The sequence below is a fragment of the Narcine bancroftii genome, chromosome 1, assembly GCF_036971445.1.
Source record: "Narcine bancroftii isolate sNarBan1 chromosome 1, sNarBan1.hap1, whole genome shotgun sequence".
Classification (NCBI taxonomy): domain Eukaryota; kingdom Metazoa; phylum Chordata; class Chondrichthyes; order Torpediniformes; family Narcinidae; genus Narcine; species Narcine bancroftii.
In genome coordinates, this window is record NC_091469.1 from 290669296 (window position 1) to 290686186 (window position 16891).

At 47.9% G+C, this 16891-nt stretch overlaps 1 protein-coding gene across 8 annotated transcripts in view; it reads right to left on the reverse strand.

Annotated features, from left to right (window-relative positions):
• LOC138745937 (F-actin-monooxygenase MICAL2-like) overlaps window positions 1–16891 on the reverse strand; it is a 156923-nt gene that overhangs the window by 43251 nt on the left and 96781 nt on the right. For all 8 annotated transcript variants that reach the window (XM_069903490.1, XM_069903491.1, XM_069903496.1 and 5 more), the window contains one exon: window positions 1054–1213. In XM_069903490.1, the coding sequence (XP_069759591.1) occupies window positions 1054–1213 (160 nt within the window). The remainder of the gene's footprint in view (window positions 1–1053; window positions 1214–16891) is intronic.

Consider the following 16891-nt stretch of genomic DNA (forward strand, 5'->3'; position numbering starts at 1 on the left):
TGATCCCCTGCCTCTCTCCCCCCAGCAACTCCTCACCTCTGCCACTGTCTGTGTGGAGTCTGCACATTCCCACTGTGACTGAGTTGGATCCCCACCCCGTCTCCTCCCACCTCCCAGAGATGTGCAGGTTACTGGATAATTGGGCGTAAACGAGGGGAAGAATCCGGGGGGGGGGGGGGGGGGGGGGAAGAGTTAAAACATGATGCTGGAGAAACTCAGCAAGTCAGACAGTGAATTTTATCGAGCAAAGATAAAGATGCATAACCAACATTTCAGGCTTGAGCCCGTCATCAAGTTATATTTTTACTTTAACTACAGTGTCTGCAGAGTTTCATGTTTTACTTCCAATCTAGGGGGAGTTGATAAGAATGTGGGGAACATAAAATAGGATCAGCATCAGTGAGTGGTAAACGAGGACACGGTAGAGCAGAGAGTCTCAATACCAAGACCCCACCCCAATCGCTTGCTGAGAACACGAGATGTCCCAAGGAGACAGAGGAGAGATGATAGATTCTGGAATCTGGAGCATCTGTCTGCTGGAGGAACTCAGAGGGTTGAGGAGCGTCTGTGGGAGAGAAAGAATGGCCGACGTTTCGGGTTGGAACCCTTCACTGAGACATTTCGGGGTGTGTAGATCAGGATGCAACAAGATCACGAGAAGGGCCAGTGCTCAACTTAGTGTTCAAACCTCTGGGAGGGATGTGACCCTGGCAATGAATCCATAGGAAGAATGTTCCAGAACAAGGGATCACAGGCTAATGAGAAGAGGGAAGCCATTCAGGACTAAGATGAGGAGAAAATTCTTTCACATAGACAGTTGTGAACTTTCTGCCACAGAAAGTTGTTGAGGCCAGTTTGTTAGATATATTCGATATGGCCGTATTGGGTGAAGAGATTGAGGGGTAGAGAGAAAGCAGGAATATGGTACCAAGGTCACATGATCTGCCATGATTGCACTGAATGGTGAAGCAGGCTTGATGGGCTGAATGGCCTTCATCTGCTCCTGTTCACTATGTTCTAAGGGAGGAGATGCAAGATCTAGGGCAGACCTACCTGCTCCCGTCACTGGTCACCTTCACTCGAACCGCCAGTACCTGTGGGGAACCCAGAGGAGAGTGTCCCTCCAGGGCTGGGGATGTCCTGGGAAGATCCACATTTCCAGTTTTGCACTTGGATCTTTTGCTGTGGATCGATTCAGGCTGGAGCTGAGAAACTGAGATGAGAGAGCAGGAAGAGTTCGTCAATGGAGATCTGAGGTGTCGCCTCCTGAACCCATGAGCTGGGCCAGCAGGGAGGACGAGGGCAGCAGGCGCAGGTTCCTCCAAACCTCCCCCCCCCCACCCCACATCCCGTCCCACACCTGATCTGGAGATACCTCGATCTAAACCTGGATCTAAACCCTATAATACCCTCCCGCCAGCACAGTTGGAGCCCCTTCCCCAGGTCTTCAGAGGCTCCAGAAGATCTCAACCCCTCCATCTCAGGAGCAATTAGGTATAGGCAATAAATGCTGGCCTTCCCATCGACACACATCTCCCAAAAACCATTAAGCAAACAGAAGACCTAGATAATGTCAGGGTGGCAGCAGGCAGACAGCACCTCCTACAGGGCAGCACTCCCCAAGGTGGCAGCACCTCCTACACGGCAGCACTTCCCAGAGAGACAGCACCTCCTACAGGACAGCACTCCCCAGGGTGGCAGCACCTCCGACAGGGCAGCACTCCCCAGGGTGGCAGCAGGGTGGCAGCACCTCCTACAGGGCAGCACTCCCCAGGGTGGCAGCACCTCCTACAGGGCAGCACTCCCCAGGGTGGCAGCAGGGAGACAGCACCTCCTACAGGGCAGTACTCCCCAGGGTGGCAGCACCTCCTACATGGCAGCACTCCCCAGAGAGACAAAACCCTCTACAGGGCAGCATTCCCCAGGGTGGCAGCACCTCCTACAGGGCAGAACTCCCCAGGGTGGCAGCACCTCCGACAGGGCAGCACTCCCCAGTGTGGCAGCAGGGAGACAGCACCTCCTACAGGGCAGCACTCCCCAGAGTGGCAGCACCTCCTACAGGGCAGCACATCTCAGGGTGGCAGCACCTCCTACATGGCAGCACTCTCCAGAGAGACAGCACCTCCTACAGGGCAGCATTCCCCAGGCTGGCCGCACCTCCTACAGGGCAGAACTCCCCAGGATGGCAGCACCTCCTACAGGGCAGCACTCCCCAGAGAGACAGCACCTCCTACAGGGCAGCACTCCCCAGGGTGGCAGCACCTCTGACAGGGTAGCACTCACCAGGGTGGCAGCACCTCCTACACGGCAGCATTCCCCAGAGAGACAGCACCTCCTACAGGGCAGAACTCCCCAGGGTGGCAGCACCACCTACAGGGCAGCACTCCCCAGTGTGGCTGCAGGGAGACAGCACCTCCTACAGGGCAGCACTCCCCAGGGTGGCGGCACCTCTGACAGGGCTGCACTCCCCAGGGTGGCAGCACCTCCTAAAAGCCAGCACAACCCAGGGTGGCAGCAGGGAGACAGCAATTCCTACAGGGCAGCACTCCCCAGGGTGGCAGCACCTCCTATAGGGCAGCACTCCCTAGGGTGGCAGCACTTCCTACAGGGCAGCACTCCCCAGGGAGACAGCAGCTCCTACAGGGCAGCACTCCCCAGGGTGGCAGCAGGGAGACAGCACTTCTGACAGGGCAGCACTCCCCAGGGTGGCAGTACCTCTAACATGACAGCAGAGTATCAGCTGAAGTTTGCTGAGTTACAAATCAACTAATATGAAATAAATTTATCCATGACTAGACTGAAAAGAATGTAATGAGATTTTTTTTCAATTTAAGCAAACAAAATGACAAACGCATGGAATTTGAAATATGTGAAATAATGTCAGAGAAAGGGAGAGGGAATGAGATTGTGAGAAAGAGAGAGAGAGAGACAGAGTGATGGAGAAAGGATCAAAAGGAGAATGAGAGATGGAGACAGTGTTTGTGTGTGAGATATTGAGTGAGAGAAGCAGAGACTTGGAGAGAAAAAATGAGACAAGCAAAATAACAAAAACAGAAAAGTCTATAACATAATTGAAATAGGGCAGGAGTTTGTGCAAGAGAGAGAGAGTGGGAGAGAGAGAAATAGAAGAGGAGAGAGCAAAAGAAGAGAGAGAGGAGAGAGAGAGAGAAGGGGAGGTGTGGGGAATGAGTGGCAGAGCAGAGGAGGAATGGAAGTTTGTTTTGACATTTTCTTAACTCAGCCACATCAACACAGAAAGCAAACTGCTCAGTTCACATCAACCCTAAGGCTGTGGCTGCTATGCAAGTTCAACCTTGCTCAGTTCAGTCGAACAAATTGTTCTACAAACATTCTGATACATGTTTGAACCAAAACAGTCCTTGTCAGGAATAATTATGCTTATCTGTAACAGCTTGTGAAAAATTGCCAGGAATTTACCACAGGCCATTGTAAAGTGTTTCATTTTGGGAGGTTAAACCAGTGCAGGACTTGCCCAGTGAATGGTAGGGCACTGGAGTGTTGTCAAATAGGGAGATTGAGGGAGACGGGATTGAAGTTTCCCTAAAGTGGTGATCTAACCAGAGTTTTATGGAGTTGTAATATTACCTCACGGCTCTTGTACTCAATCCCTGGACTAATGAGGTCAGCACACTATCAGCCTTCTTTAACCACCCTATCAATTTGCTCGGTTACTCTCCCTGTTCCTCCTCACTGTTAAGGATCTCCCTTCAGGTACAATCGTCCAAAATGCATAACTGCACACATTTCCAGATTGAACACCATCTGCCCCTCCTCCACCCAACCCTGCAATGCTGTCTATATCCTATTGTAACCCGTGACAACCCTTTTTAACATTAACAATAGCACCTTACTAAACCACTGAACCCTTCAGCAGAAACAGGCCCTTCACCCCATCTAGTCCAAACTATTATTCTGCTCAGTTCCATCGACCTGCACCCGGACCTTAGCCCTCCATATCCTTCTTGCTCTCTCTATAGTGGGAACCTCTAATATATTGATTTTGGAAACTTTCCTGAACACATTTGATGAACTCCAACTCATCCAAGCCCCTTCACGGTATGGAAAACCCTGTAAATATGTGGGAAGTTAAAATCCCCTCCTATCACAACCTTATGTTTCCTGCACCTCTCTCTGCAAATGTTCTCCTCCAATTCTGCCTATTGGGTAGTCTCTATAATGCAATCCCATTCCAGTGGTTATCCTGTTCCCTCATCCTCAGTTCCATTTATATAGTCTCAGTGGACGAGCCCGCTGGTCTATCCTGACTGAGCACAGCTGTAACATTTTCAGTGACCATCAATGCCACCTCTCCCCCTTTCATCTCACCTGCTCCCCCCCAGTCCACACTCTATCACATCTGAAACAACTGAACCACAACAATAATGGCCGCATTGGTGTGAATCTATGCGCTGATCCACAGTAGAGCTCGCCCGCCTTTCCTATAACACTCCTTGTGTTGAAACAGAAGCAACATGGAACATTATTCCCACCTCGCACAACCTTTCTGTTCCTGATTTTGCCATCTTAAGATCATCTTTTTCCACAACCCCTCCATGATCTGCTCTGGCACGTTGGTTTCCATCTTCCGCATCACCTGTTTAAACCCCCCCCACCCCCCCACCCAGAGCAGCAAGAGCAAACTTTCCCACAAGGATCCTCTTCAGTAGTATGCCCACCACTGGTGTAAAACTCATTGGTTTATAATTCCCAGGATCCTCCCTGTGATAGTACAGGATCCTATCACCAATGTATATATTTGTATATATTTACATATAGTAGTAGTGATTGGCTGAGAGCCGTAGCCACGCCTACTGGCAGGTTATAAAGGGCTGCTCCTAACCAGACCCAGGTCAGTCCAGACTGGTCGACCTCGATGTACTACGCTCCAGTCTTTTGCTAATAAAAGCCTTGGTTTAAGTCAACAAGTCTTTGAATCATTCGACGCACTACACTCCCTATTACCTTTCTTGAACATTTGCCATTATCCAATCCCCTGGTCCTCCTTCAGGGGTCGGAAGGGTGCAAACATCATCACCAATGCCCCAGCAATCTCTTTCCCTCACTTCTCGGAGTAACCTGGGTCTCGGCTACAAAATCAACGTCAGTAAGCTGCTAAAGGTGGATAAAAGGTTCCTGAGAATGTTACTGGGACAAGAGGACTTGGAAAATTGGGACATTTGTCCCTGGAGGTTGATAGGGAATCTTACAGAGGTTTATAAAATCATGAGGGCATGGATATGTTTTGACATCCTTCCACTACCCAGAACTGCACACAATACTCCAATATCTCATACATGACACACCAGATTTTGCCCTGAGTGACGAAGGTAAGCATGCTCTTCACCACCTCGTCTACCTGGGTCACAAGTTTCAGAGAACTTTGTACCTGTAGCCCGAGGTCTCTCTGTTCTACCAGGGTTTGCCATTCACTGTGAAAGTCCTGACCTGATTTAACCTCCCAAATGCCACACCTTACTCTTACTGGAGCCGTTCAACTGCACTCCTCAGACTAGTTCCCTAGTTTATCTTGATCCTGTTGTGATCTCAGATAACTTTCTTCAATGTTTTCTACACCATCAATTTTGACGTCATCTGCAAACGTACTTACCATGAAGTAAAACACAAAAGTCTGTAGACACCGTGGTTGAAGTAAAAACACAAAGCTGGAGAAACTCAGCTGGAGAAACTCAAACCGTGTCCTTCATAGAGAAAAAGGTAAAACTGCATAACTGATGTTTTGTGCTTGAGCTCTTCATCAAACTTACTTATCCTGCCAGCTATATTGTCACCATCGATGACGAGCAACAGTAGGCCCAGCACCAACCGCTGCACCATTCCACTGGTCACAGACCTCCATCTGAAACAGCCCACCACTCTGACCCTCCGAGTTCTACCATCAAGCAAATTCTGTATCCTATTGACCAGATCACCCTGGATCCCATGGGATTTGAACATCCAGACCAGCCTACCATGCAGGGCCTCATCAGTCCATTCTGAAGTTCACATTGACAACTTCTAACACCCTGTTCTCTTACATCCTGAGTGAAATTGGTGAGACAAGATTTCCCATGCACAAAGCCATGTGGACCATCCCTTTATCAATCCCGGCCTTTCCAAACACAGGTAGATCCTAATTTTCAGAATCTGCTCCTGCAACTTACCAACCACAGGTGATAGGCTCACTGACCTGTGGTTCCCAGCTCGTCCTTAGGGCCCCTTCTTAAATAATGGCCCACATTAACTTTGTCCATCTGTCAGTGAGAAATGGGAGACCAGAGTTGTAGGCAATGCAGAGAGGAATAATCGGATCAAAGAATTAGGAAGCAGATAGGAATTTCAACTTCTTCATCAAGGCCTTTAGTGCAAAATAACTTAAGAGGGATGGAATTTTTAAACTGTGTCCAAGAGGATTTTTTGAGTAGATATGCTGACTCGAGAAGGAATAATTGAAGGGCATCTGTTTCGAACAGATGCGGAGGAATTTCTTTAGCCAGAGGGTGGTGAACCTGTGGAATTTATTGCCGCAGGAGGTTGTGGAGGCTGGGTCATTGGGTGTATTTAAGGCCAGAGATTGATAAGTTCCAATTATCCAGGGCATCAAAGGGGAGAAGACCAGGTAGTGGGGCTGAGTTGGAAATTGGATCAGCTCATGATTAAATGGCAGGGCAGACCTGATGGGCTGAATAGCCTAATTCTGCTCTTATGTTATATGGGTCCCAGGAAATGTGGAAGGAATAGCAATGGTAAAATGTGTTGGAGATAGAGAAATAACTGTTCTGGAGAAGGACTTGGGACACACTGGAAATTGAGGACCAGAGTAGGTGTTGAGATGACTTCAACAGAAAAAAGGTGACCTGGCAAAGTGGACAGGGAGTGGACACATGCAGGTGGGTCCACGGTCAAAGGCCAGCATGTCTCCATAGCAGAGAAAGGACTCATCTGGAGTGACGAAGGAAAAGGACTTCGTAGTTGGAGAATTCAGGATGGAGTGAGTGGAATTAGAACACATTAATTGAAAAGGAGTTGATGTTTGATGAGTCAGTAGGCTTCGAGATGGATAAAACCCCACAACTGGATGATGTAAATCTCATGGCAGGTGAGGAGAAGGTTGCTGAGGCCCTGCCAGAGATTTTGGAATCTTCGCTGAGGTGAGACAACTGCAGAAGAGCAAGTGTGCTCAGAAAGAGGGGTTCAGCCAGGTAATTGCAGCCCAGACTTCTCTCAATGTGGTCAGGAAGTTACTAGGCCAAGCAGGAGAGAGCATGTTTGCATTGGAGGGTCCAGAATCGATCAAGGACCATGAATTTGTTGAGAGGAAGATCCGAAGCATTATAATTAAGGAGATAATTAAATGTGTTGATGAGGAATTCATATAGACTTCAGGAAAACCTTTAGTAAAAACATTTTGGGACACACAGTTAGCCCAATGTCATTACAGCATCAGTGATTGGGACTTAGATGGAATCCAGCACTATCTGTAAAGAGTCTGCAAGTTCTTCCAGTGTCTGCATGGGTTTTCCCCGGGGGTCCTCCGGTTTCCTCCCACCCTTCAAAATGTATCGGGGTTATAGGTCAATTGGGTGTAATTAGGCAGCACTGGCTTGTGGGCTGAAATGGTCAGTTACTGTGCTGCGTGTCTAAATGACATTCAGAATTTAAAAAAAAACACATCATGACAAGGTCCCACATGGAGCCTGGTCCAAAAAGTTAGAGTTCACGGAATTGAGGGCATTTTGGCAAATTGCATCCAAAATGAGTTTGGTAGAGAGGAGGTGGTGGGTGTCTTTGTGATTGGACGCCAGCAGGTCGTGGTGTAGGGCTGGGATCGGTACCCTTGCTCATGGGATGAGAGTGCAGGAGGCATGATGGGCACATCTGAACGTGGCACAGAAACCACTGATGGTGAGAAAGGTGGTGATGGAGTATTAAAGGAGATCAATCTACAACTCAATGGGCAGAGAAATGGGACACGCCATTCAATCTGGAAAAATATGAGGTGCTTCATCTTGGGAAGGACAAAAAGGCCAGGAGATGCACAGGAAGGGGAGGATCCTTAGATGTACTGAGGAAAGAGGGACTTGGTACCCAAGTCCAAGGATCAGGCCCTTCAGCCCATGATATTGTGCCGGCCTATGTATACCAACAAAAATATAAAACCTTACCTACCTCGTAAACCTCTATTTTTCTTCCATTCGTGTGCCTGTCTAAGAGTCTCTTGCTTCTAATGTTCCAGCCTCCACCACCACTATCCCTGGCAAGGCATTCCAGGCACCCACAACCCTGTGTGAAAATCTTACCCCTGACGTCTCTCCTAAACTTCCTTCCCTTCACTTTGTACAGATGTCCTCTGGTGCTTGCTGATCCTGCCCTGGGAAACAGGCACAGGCTGTCCACCCTATCTATGCCTCTCATAATCTTGTAGACCTTTATTAAGTCACCTCTCATCCTTCGCTCCAAAGAGAAAAAGCCCCAGCTCTGCTAGCCTTGTCTCTTAAGATTTAATTTCTAATCAAAGCAACATCCTGGCGAATCTCCTCTACACCCTCTCCACATCCTTCCTGTAATGAGGTGATCAGAACTGAACACAATGCTCTAAATGTGGTCTCACCAGAGATTTATAGAGCTGCAACATCACCTCATGACTCTTGAACTCAATCCCATAACTAATGAAGCCCAGAATCCCATAGGCCTTGTTAATTATCCTATCAATCTGCACAGTAACCTTCAAAAATCTTGGATTTGGACACCAAGGTTCCTCTGTTCTTCCACAATGTCAAGTATCTGACCATTAACCATGTACTCTGCCTTCAGGTTTGACCTTCCAAAATGCATCACCTCACACATATCCAGATTGAACTCCATCTGCCTCATTCCCACCCAACTCTCCATCCTGTCGATATCCTGTTGTAACCTTCAACAACCCTCAGCTCCATCCACAACTCCTACAACCTTCGTGTCAACTGCAAACTTACTGACCCATCCTTCCACCTCTTCATCCAGGTCATTTATTTTTAAAAAATCATGAAGAACATGGGTCCCAGACAGATTCATGTGGTACTCCACTAGTCACCGACCTTCAGGAAGAATATTTTCCTTCCACTACTACTCTCTGCTTTCTACAGGCAAACCAAATCTGAATCCACACAGCCAAGTTTCCACTGATCCCATGCCTCATGACTTTCTGAACGAGTCTTTCATGGGGGACCTTGTCAAATGCCTCGCTAACATTCACGTTGACCACATCTACCGCCCGACCCTCATCAATTTCTTTTGGCAGCTCCTCAAAAAACTCCATTAGGCTCTTGAGGCACCACCTTAATGTTGTTGTTGTTTATTATCATTACTTATTAAAGTATTACTCGTTGGAGTACAGAAGGATGAGGGGGTGGGGGGCCTCAGAGACATTTCAAATGCCTGGAGAGAGTAGATGTGACAAAGTTGTTTTCCATGGTAGGGGAGTCTAGGACAAGAGGGCACCTCTTCAAGATAAAAGGGTGTCAATTTAAAGCAGAAATGCAGAGAAATTTCTTTAGTCAGAGAGTCTGTGGAACTTGTCGCCGCAGGCAGCAATGGAAGCAAGGTCATCGTTAAGACAGAAATTGACAGGCAATTGATTAGTCAAGGCATCAAGGGTTATGGTGAGAAGGCCAGGGAGTGGGGCTGAGTGATAAGGATCAGCTCATAATTAAATGGCAGAGCAGACCCAACAGGCAGATTGGCCTACTTCTGCTCCTCACCTCACAAAACCATGCTGACTATCCCCAAGAAGGCTGCAGTTCTCTAAATGCTCGTAGATCCTATCCTTAAGAATCCTCTCCAATAGTTTACGTAAAACTCACTGGTCTATAATTCCCAGGATTCTCCCTATTAACGTTTTTTTTAAATAAGGGGACTACATTTGCCATTCTCCAATCCTCCGGCCCCTCCCCTGTGTTCAGGGTGGATGGAAAGATCATTGCCAACATCCCAGCAATTTCTTCCCACAGCAACCTGGGGTAAATCTCATCTGGCCTCATGTACTTATCAATGTTTTTCAAAAGATCCAGCACCTTATTTTTAAAAATTTCAACAGGTCCAGCACACAAGCCTGTTCAATTCTGATCTCACCTCGACCAAGGTAATTTTCTCTGGTGAATGCTGAAGCAAAGTATTCATTTAGGACTGACCTCCCCAACCTCCTCTGCCTCCAGGCACATGTTGCCTCCTTTATCCTTAAGTGGTTCCACCATCACTCTTATCTTCCTTTTGTTCTTCCCATGCATAGAAAGCCTTGGAGTTCTCCTTAATCCTACTTGCCATGTCCCCTTGCAGCTCCCTTAAGTCCTTGTTCAGTTCCTCCAATGCCTATCAGATAATTCTCATGAGCCCTGCCTGTTTTATTGCTTCCTAAATCTAATGTATGTTTCCTCTTAACCAGCTGCCTCACCACGGTTCCATTTTCCCACCATCTTTTCCCCGGCTCAGTGGGACAAAACCATCCAGAACCCCACACCATCCTCCACAATACTTCTGCGCTTCCCCCTTCCCCAAGAACACCTGTTCCCAATTTACTCTCCCTTCATAATTGGCCCTTCCCCAATTAAACATGTTACCATTTGGTCTGGTTTTGCCCTTATTCATTGCTATGCTGAAGCTCAGGGAGTTGTGGGTCACTCTCGCTGAAGTGTTCCCTCACGTATCCGGCACTGCCCAAATGCTTTCAAGTCCCTGTGGGATCTTGCTGTGTATACGTTTCCCTTTGCAGCTCTGCATTAATGCAAAGACCGTCTGGAAAACGCTCAGTCGTCTGTAGTTTTGGAAAGTGTTTGGTCGTGCACTTTTGTGGAAAGAATAATAGGGCTGATTATTATTTGGATGGGGAGAAAATTCAAAATTCGGAGATGCAAAGGGACTTGGAAGTTTTTGTGCAGCCTGAAAGGTTGACCTCCACCTTAAGTTGGTGGTGAAGAAGGCGAATGCGCTGTTGGTGTTCGTATCTAGAGGGATAGGATGCAAAAGCAGGGATGTGATGTTGAGTCTTTATCAGGCATTGATCAGGCCTCACTTTGAGCACAGGGTACAGTTTTGGGCTCCTTATTTAAGAAAGGATGTGCTGGCACTGGAGAGGGTTCAAAGAAGATTCACACGAATTATTCCTGGAATTAAGGGATTAGTCTGTGAGGAACGTTTCACAGCTCTTTGTCATTGGTGTTCAGAAGAATGAGGAGGGGGGGGGCCTCAAAAAAATATTTTGAGTGTTGAAAGGCCTGGACAGAGTAAATGTGGCAAAGTTGTTTCCCATGGTAGGGGAATTAAGGACAAGAGAGCACAACTTCAGGATTGGAGGGTGCCAATTTAAAATAGAGACATGGAGGGAATTTCTTTAGCCAGAAAATGGTAAACCTCTGGAATTTGCTGCCATGGGTGGCTGTGGAGGTCAGGTCGTTGGGTATATTTAAGGCAGAGATTGATAGATATCTGAGTAGTCAGGGTATCAAAGGGTATGGGGAGAAGGCAGAGGAATGGGACTGAGTGGGAGAATGGATCAGCTCATGATAGAATGACAGAGTGGACTTGATGGGCCGAATGGCCTACTTCAGCTCCTATATCTTATAGTCTTATCTAGTTGTATCATCTGTGACCGAGGTAAGGACTCCACAATCTCCAGCACCTACACCGAGAAATATTTCAGAAGGGGATTTCCCCACTGAGGACCTCCTCAACAGCACAGCCAGTTCCAGCCCAGACCACTGGGTGGGACAGCTCTGTATTAACGGAGCCAGGATTGTGGTCCAGAACCCTCAGGGTGAGATTCATGGCTGGGAGTGTGGTTTGAGGTGTTGTCATAGAATTGTATAGCATGGAACAGGCCCTTTGAGCTAACTCAGGTTGGTATTCTGTGTAAATCTTATTTGCTTGAAATGGCTTTTCCTCTCTATAAATCTATCCAAATGGTTTTTGATTTAAATAATTGTCTCTGTAATGTCTGTATATTTCTGTTCTTTATCAACTCATTGTGTCCACTGCACAATTCATTTCTCTGCTAAGACTGAGAGCCATGTAGCTGGACCCCAGGTAAACATGCTCTATGACATAAGGCTAAGGACCATAGGAGCAGACCCCCCATAGGAGCAGACCTGCCAGAGAGATGGAGTCAAACTGCCTGTTCCATGGGAAATGAAAATGTGTCTGGCTATTAAAAGAACATCCTTCCTCCTGTCCACTGCAGACATTGAAATGAGCTGCTGCATCAAGAAGGCAGCCAACATCATAACAGATCTGCATCAATTTGGTCACAACTTCTTCTCGCTGCTACCTTCAGGCAAAAGATAACCAGCACCTTCAGGTTATAAAGTTATACAGTATAGGTACAGGCTATTTGGGCCAACCTGTCCATTCCAACCAAAATATCCCTCCCACTCTAGTCCCACCTGTCTGCAGTGGCCTATTTTGCTCTAAACCAATTCTATCCACGGATCCATCCCATTCCCTTGCCAACATGTCTGTCCATGGTCTCATGTACTGCCAGACTGAAACCACCCGAGGTTTACCATTTTCTGGCTAAAGAAATTCCCTCCATGATTCTATTTTAAATGGGCACCCTCCAACTGGATGGCCTTAACATCAACTTCACTGGCTTTCGTTTAAGAAAAAAACCCCCACCCCTGGTTATTGATTCCCCTGCTCTGGGCAAAAGACTCTGCATTTACGTCAGTTTTCATCCAACAGCTCTCAACCTCTTGAACCTCCAGCACTAACCTAACCATAAACTACACCAGGACCACCAAAAAGATCCTTCTTCACTATTGAAATTTCCTTTTTTTTCTTGCATTTAAAAAACATTTTTCAATTTTTAAAATTTTGACGTAACATGCAGAGTAACAGGCCATTTTGACCCACAAGCCCGTGCCACCTAATTCCACCCTATTTAATGTACACAATTGTAGTTGTCTTTTACCTACCTGTGTGGCTGCAGCAAGTAGGAATGTCCATGCCGCTGTATACTCAGATATATGACAATAATCTCTCATGCTCTCACTTATCCAATCATCCAGAACATTTGCTTGTCTGCACCTGAGCAGGTCCCAGACTGACTGGGGTCTTGGAGTTTAACTCAGAGCTGTAGTAGCAAGCAGCTGCAGAGCTGGCGACAACTTGAGGAGTGGTTTGGAGGTTGAACAGCTGAATGCACAGGTGCAGGCACTGCAGCCATGAAGGTTGCAGAGACCACTCACCCACACACTCGGGGGAAACCGGCATGCAGGAGGAAACCAATCACCCAGGGGACATCCTTGCGGTCACAGGGAGAATGTGCAAACTCCACACAGACAGAGCCTGAGGTCAGGATCGAACTGGGGACTCTGGAGCTGTGGGGCAGTGGTTGTGACTGTGCACACTTCTGTGGACAACAGTAAGACATTCCGCTGGATTGGCGGGGAGGAAAATTTGATTAAAGGGGAGGAGTTTAAGGGGAACTTCATACATAGAGTGGTGGGGGTGTGGAACAAGCTGCTGGCTGAGGTCATGAATGCGGCTCAATTTTAACATTTAAGAAGAATTTGGACAGGTACATGGATGGGAGGGGCAAATAAAATGGTTCAGCTCAGACTAGAAGGGCCGAAGGGGCCTGTTTCTGTGCTGTAATATTCTATGATTTTATTACCATGCTTTCCATGGGCACGGCCGAGCCCCTCTGCACTCCGCGGAGTGGCAAGACGAGGGGTTTTTACCTTTTCCTCAGAATCAGCTTCAATGGTCTGAGTTAAAATGGGCACGGTGTGTTGTGGGCCCAAACTCAGAGTAAGGGAGACTGGGCAAGGACAACTCCTGGTGGAACCGACTGGAGACACAGAGTCAATCTAACATGGACTTGTCATAATGTCTTTTAAATATAATCGTCCCCATCTCCACTGCTTCCTCTGGCAGCTCATTCCACACACCCACCATCCTCTGTGTGAAGAAGATGCCTCTTAGTTCCTCTAACCCCTGCTCACCTTAATCCCTACAGTGGGGGTGAAGTGGGGGGGGGGGGGTTGGGAGAGAAATCTGTGACTATTGACAGAGGCCCCTGCAGTTCCCTGCACTGGGACAGAGGCTCCTGCCATTCCCCACATTGGAACAGAGGCCCCTGCCATTCCCCGCACTGGGACAGAGGCCCCTGCCATTCCCTGCACTGGGACAGAGGCCCCTGCCATTCCCTGCACTGGGACAGAAGTTCCGCCATTTCCTGCATGGGGACAGACACCCTATTGTTCCCCGCACTGGGACAGAAACCCCTGCCGCTCCCCACACTGGGAGAGAGGCCCTGCCATTCCCTGCACTGGGATAGAGATCCCTGCTATTCCTTGTACTGGGACGACACCCTATTGTTCTCCGCACTGGGACAGAAACCCCTGCCGCTCCCCACACTGGGACAGAGGCTCCTGCCGTTCCTGGCACTGGGACAGAAGTTCTGCCATTCCCTGCACTGGGACAAAGACCCTTGCCATTCCTGCACTGACAGAGACCTCTGCAGTTCCTTGCACTGGGACAGAGACCCCTACCACTCCCCGCACTGGGACAGATCTGGGGAGGGATCACCATTCCCTTAGGATTCACACCCCTGCTTTAGGAGTCCGAGGAGAAATTAAGTTTCTATTCAATTCTTTTACTTTAATGTTTTTTACAATGTAAATTTAAATGAACCTGAGCTAAAGATTTAAAGGACATAATTTTTATTCAAATTGTAATAAATATTTTTATTTTGTAAATGTCTGTGAAAGTCAATCAAAGTAAAACCATTCACAGATTCCCAGGGTTCTCTAATCCTTTTTCCTGTCAAAATGGCTTTTGAACATTGTTATTGTTCCCACTCCTACAGCTTCCTCTGGCTGCTCATTGCAGATACGGACCCCCCACCCCCACTTACACCTTCAACCTATGGCCTAGACTCCCTTCCCTAGGGGAAAGGCTGCGAGCTTTCACCACATCTCTGCCCCTCTGCGATTATATAATCATATTACCATATAACCATATAACCACTTACAGCACAGAACAGGCCAGTTCATGCCGTAGCAAATCCCCACCCTCCTAGTCCCACTGACCAGCACCCGGTCCATACCCCTCTAGTCCCCTCCTATCCATGTAACGATCCAGTCTTTCCTTAAATGTAACCAATGATCCCGCCTCGACCACGTCTGCCGGAAGCTCATTCCACATCCCCACCACCCTCTGCGTAAAGAAATTTCCCCTCATGTTCCCCTTATAATTTTCCCCCTTCAATCTTAAACCATGTCCTCTAGTTTGAATCTCCCCCTTTCTTAATTGAAAAAGCTTATCCACATTTACTCTGTCTGTCCCTTTCAAAATCTTAAACACCTCTATCAAGTCTACTCTGCAGGGATAACGTCCAGCCTATCCATCCCCTCCCTGTAACTCAAACCCTCCAGTCCTGGCTACAACCTGGTGAATCCCTTCTACACGTTCCTGTTTACTGACACCATCCAGTAGCTGGGGAGAGGATCGAAGCTGATCTCAATGAAGCAATGGGGAGGAGGTACAGAACTACGCTGGGCTGAGACACGTCAAGGAACATCTCTCACCGCCCCGCACCCCCCCCACCCCCGACCTGATGAAGGCTTTTCAACCTGAAATGTTAAATGCTTTTCTCTTCACAGATGAGGCTCGACCTGCAGAGTTTAATTTTACAATTCCAACTGTTGCCATTCTATGGATTTTCAGATTATCTCGCTGCGATTTGGAACTCTGCCTCAAAGGGAGTTGGACCAAATCTAACAGAACCTGCACAAGGGAACAGGGTAAGTGCACAATGCTTCACCCATTGGCAGGTCACCTTCAGTGGGCAGGTAACTGTAGCACAGGTATGGTGAGCCCAACCTGGCCCCAGGACCTGGTCTCTCTCATGAAGCAGGGGCGCAGGATACAGAACCTCCAGTCTGTGTTGCAGAGAACTTCCCATGCCCATTAGCACAGATGGAAAGGTTTGGAAGAGAAACCCTCTCCCTCCATTAAAAAGCAGCAAGAAGTGGAGAGGCTGGAACCAGAAAGTTGTCCACCACTGCTGACAGAGGTCCCAGCACTGAGATCACCTGGAACAGGAGGGAAATGCAGGTAAATAACAACAGGTCCCAGTCACCGTTGTTATAAGACGCAAGTGAGCTTGTAAGGGTGCGCTGAGAGGGAGGAAGGCCATGATTCAGTTGTGATTTGACAGGAGACAGGCTGGGTTGTGACCTCTTGCTCTCGGGAGGAGATCCATACAAAGGAGATGTCCACGACGGGGGTGGTGGGTGCTGTGATGGGGGACCTTCAGAGGCAAGTTTTTTTTATATACATTGAGTGGCAGGTGCCTGGAATGCATTGCTGGGGGGCATGGTGAAGGCTGGTATGATAGGGGTGTTCAAAATACTCTTACTTGGATGGAAGAAAATGGGCATTAGGACTGGAAGGATTAGACACTTGGGTAAGCTTACATAGGTCTGCACAACATAGTGGGCCTGTACTGTGTTGAAATATTCTATGATCAGTTCAACTGAAACCATCGGGGGTGAGTGTTAAGGGTAAAGGTTCCATTATTGAAACATTTAGAATGTAACATGCATGAAATTCTTTAACTTTTGAGAGTCGCCACTTTTGTCCAATGCCCCTCTCAGAAACAGCTGACGGGAACAGCTGAAAAAGGTTCATTGAGTAGTATCACCAAGTGGCCATGATCCACTGAGTCTGGGACCAAAGGATCTCCAGCTCTGAAGCCCGGACTCAGAGTGACAGGGAGGGAAAGGAATGAAATCCGCCTTATGGGTGACAATGGGGTCTCAGGGTTCCTCGAAGCCAATGATTCCAAACCTTTCTTCCCCCACCCCCCCCAACTTACATCCCATCCTAAGTAATT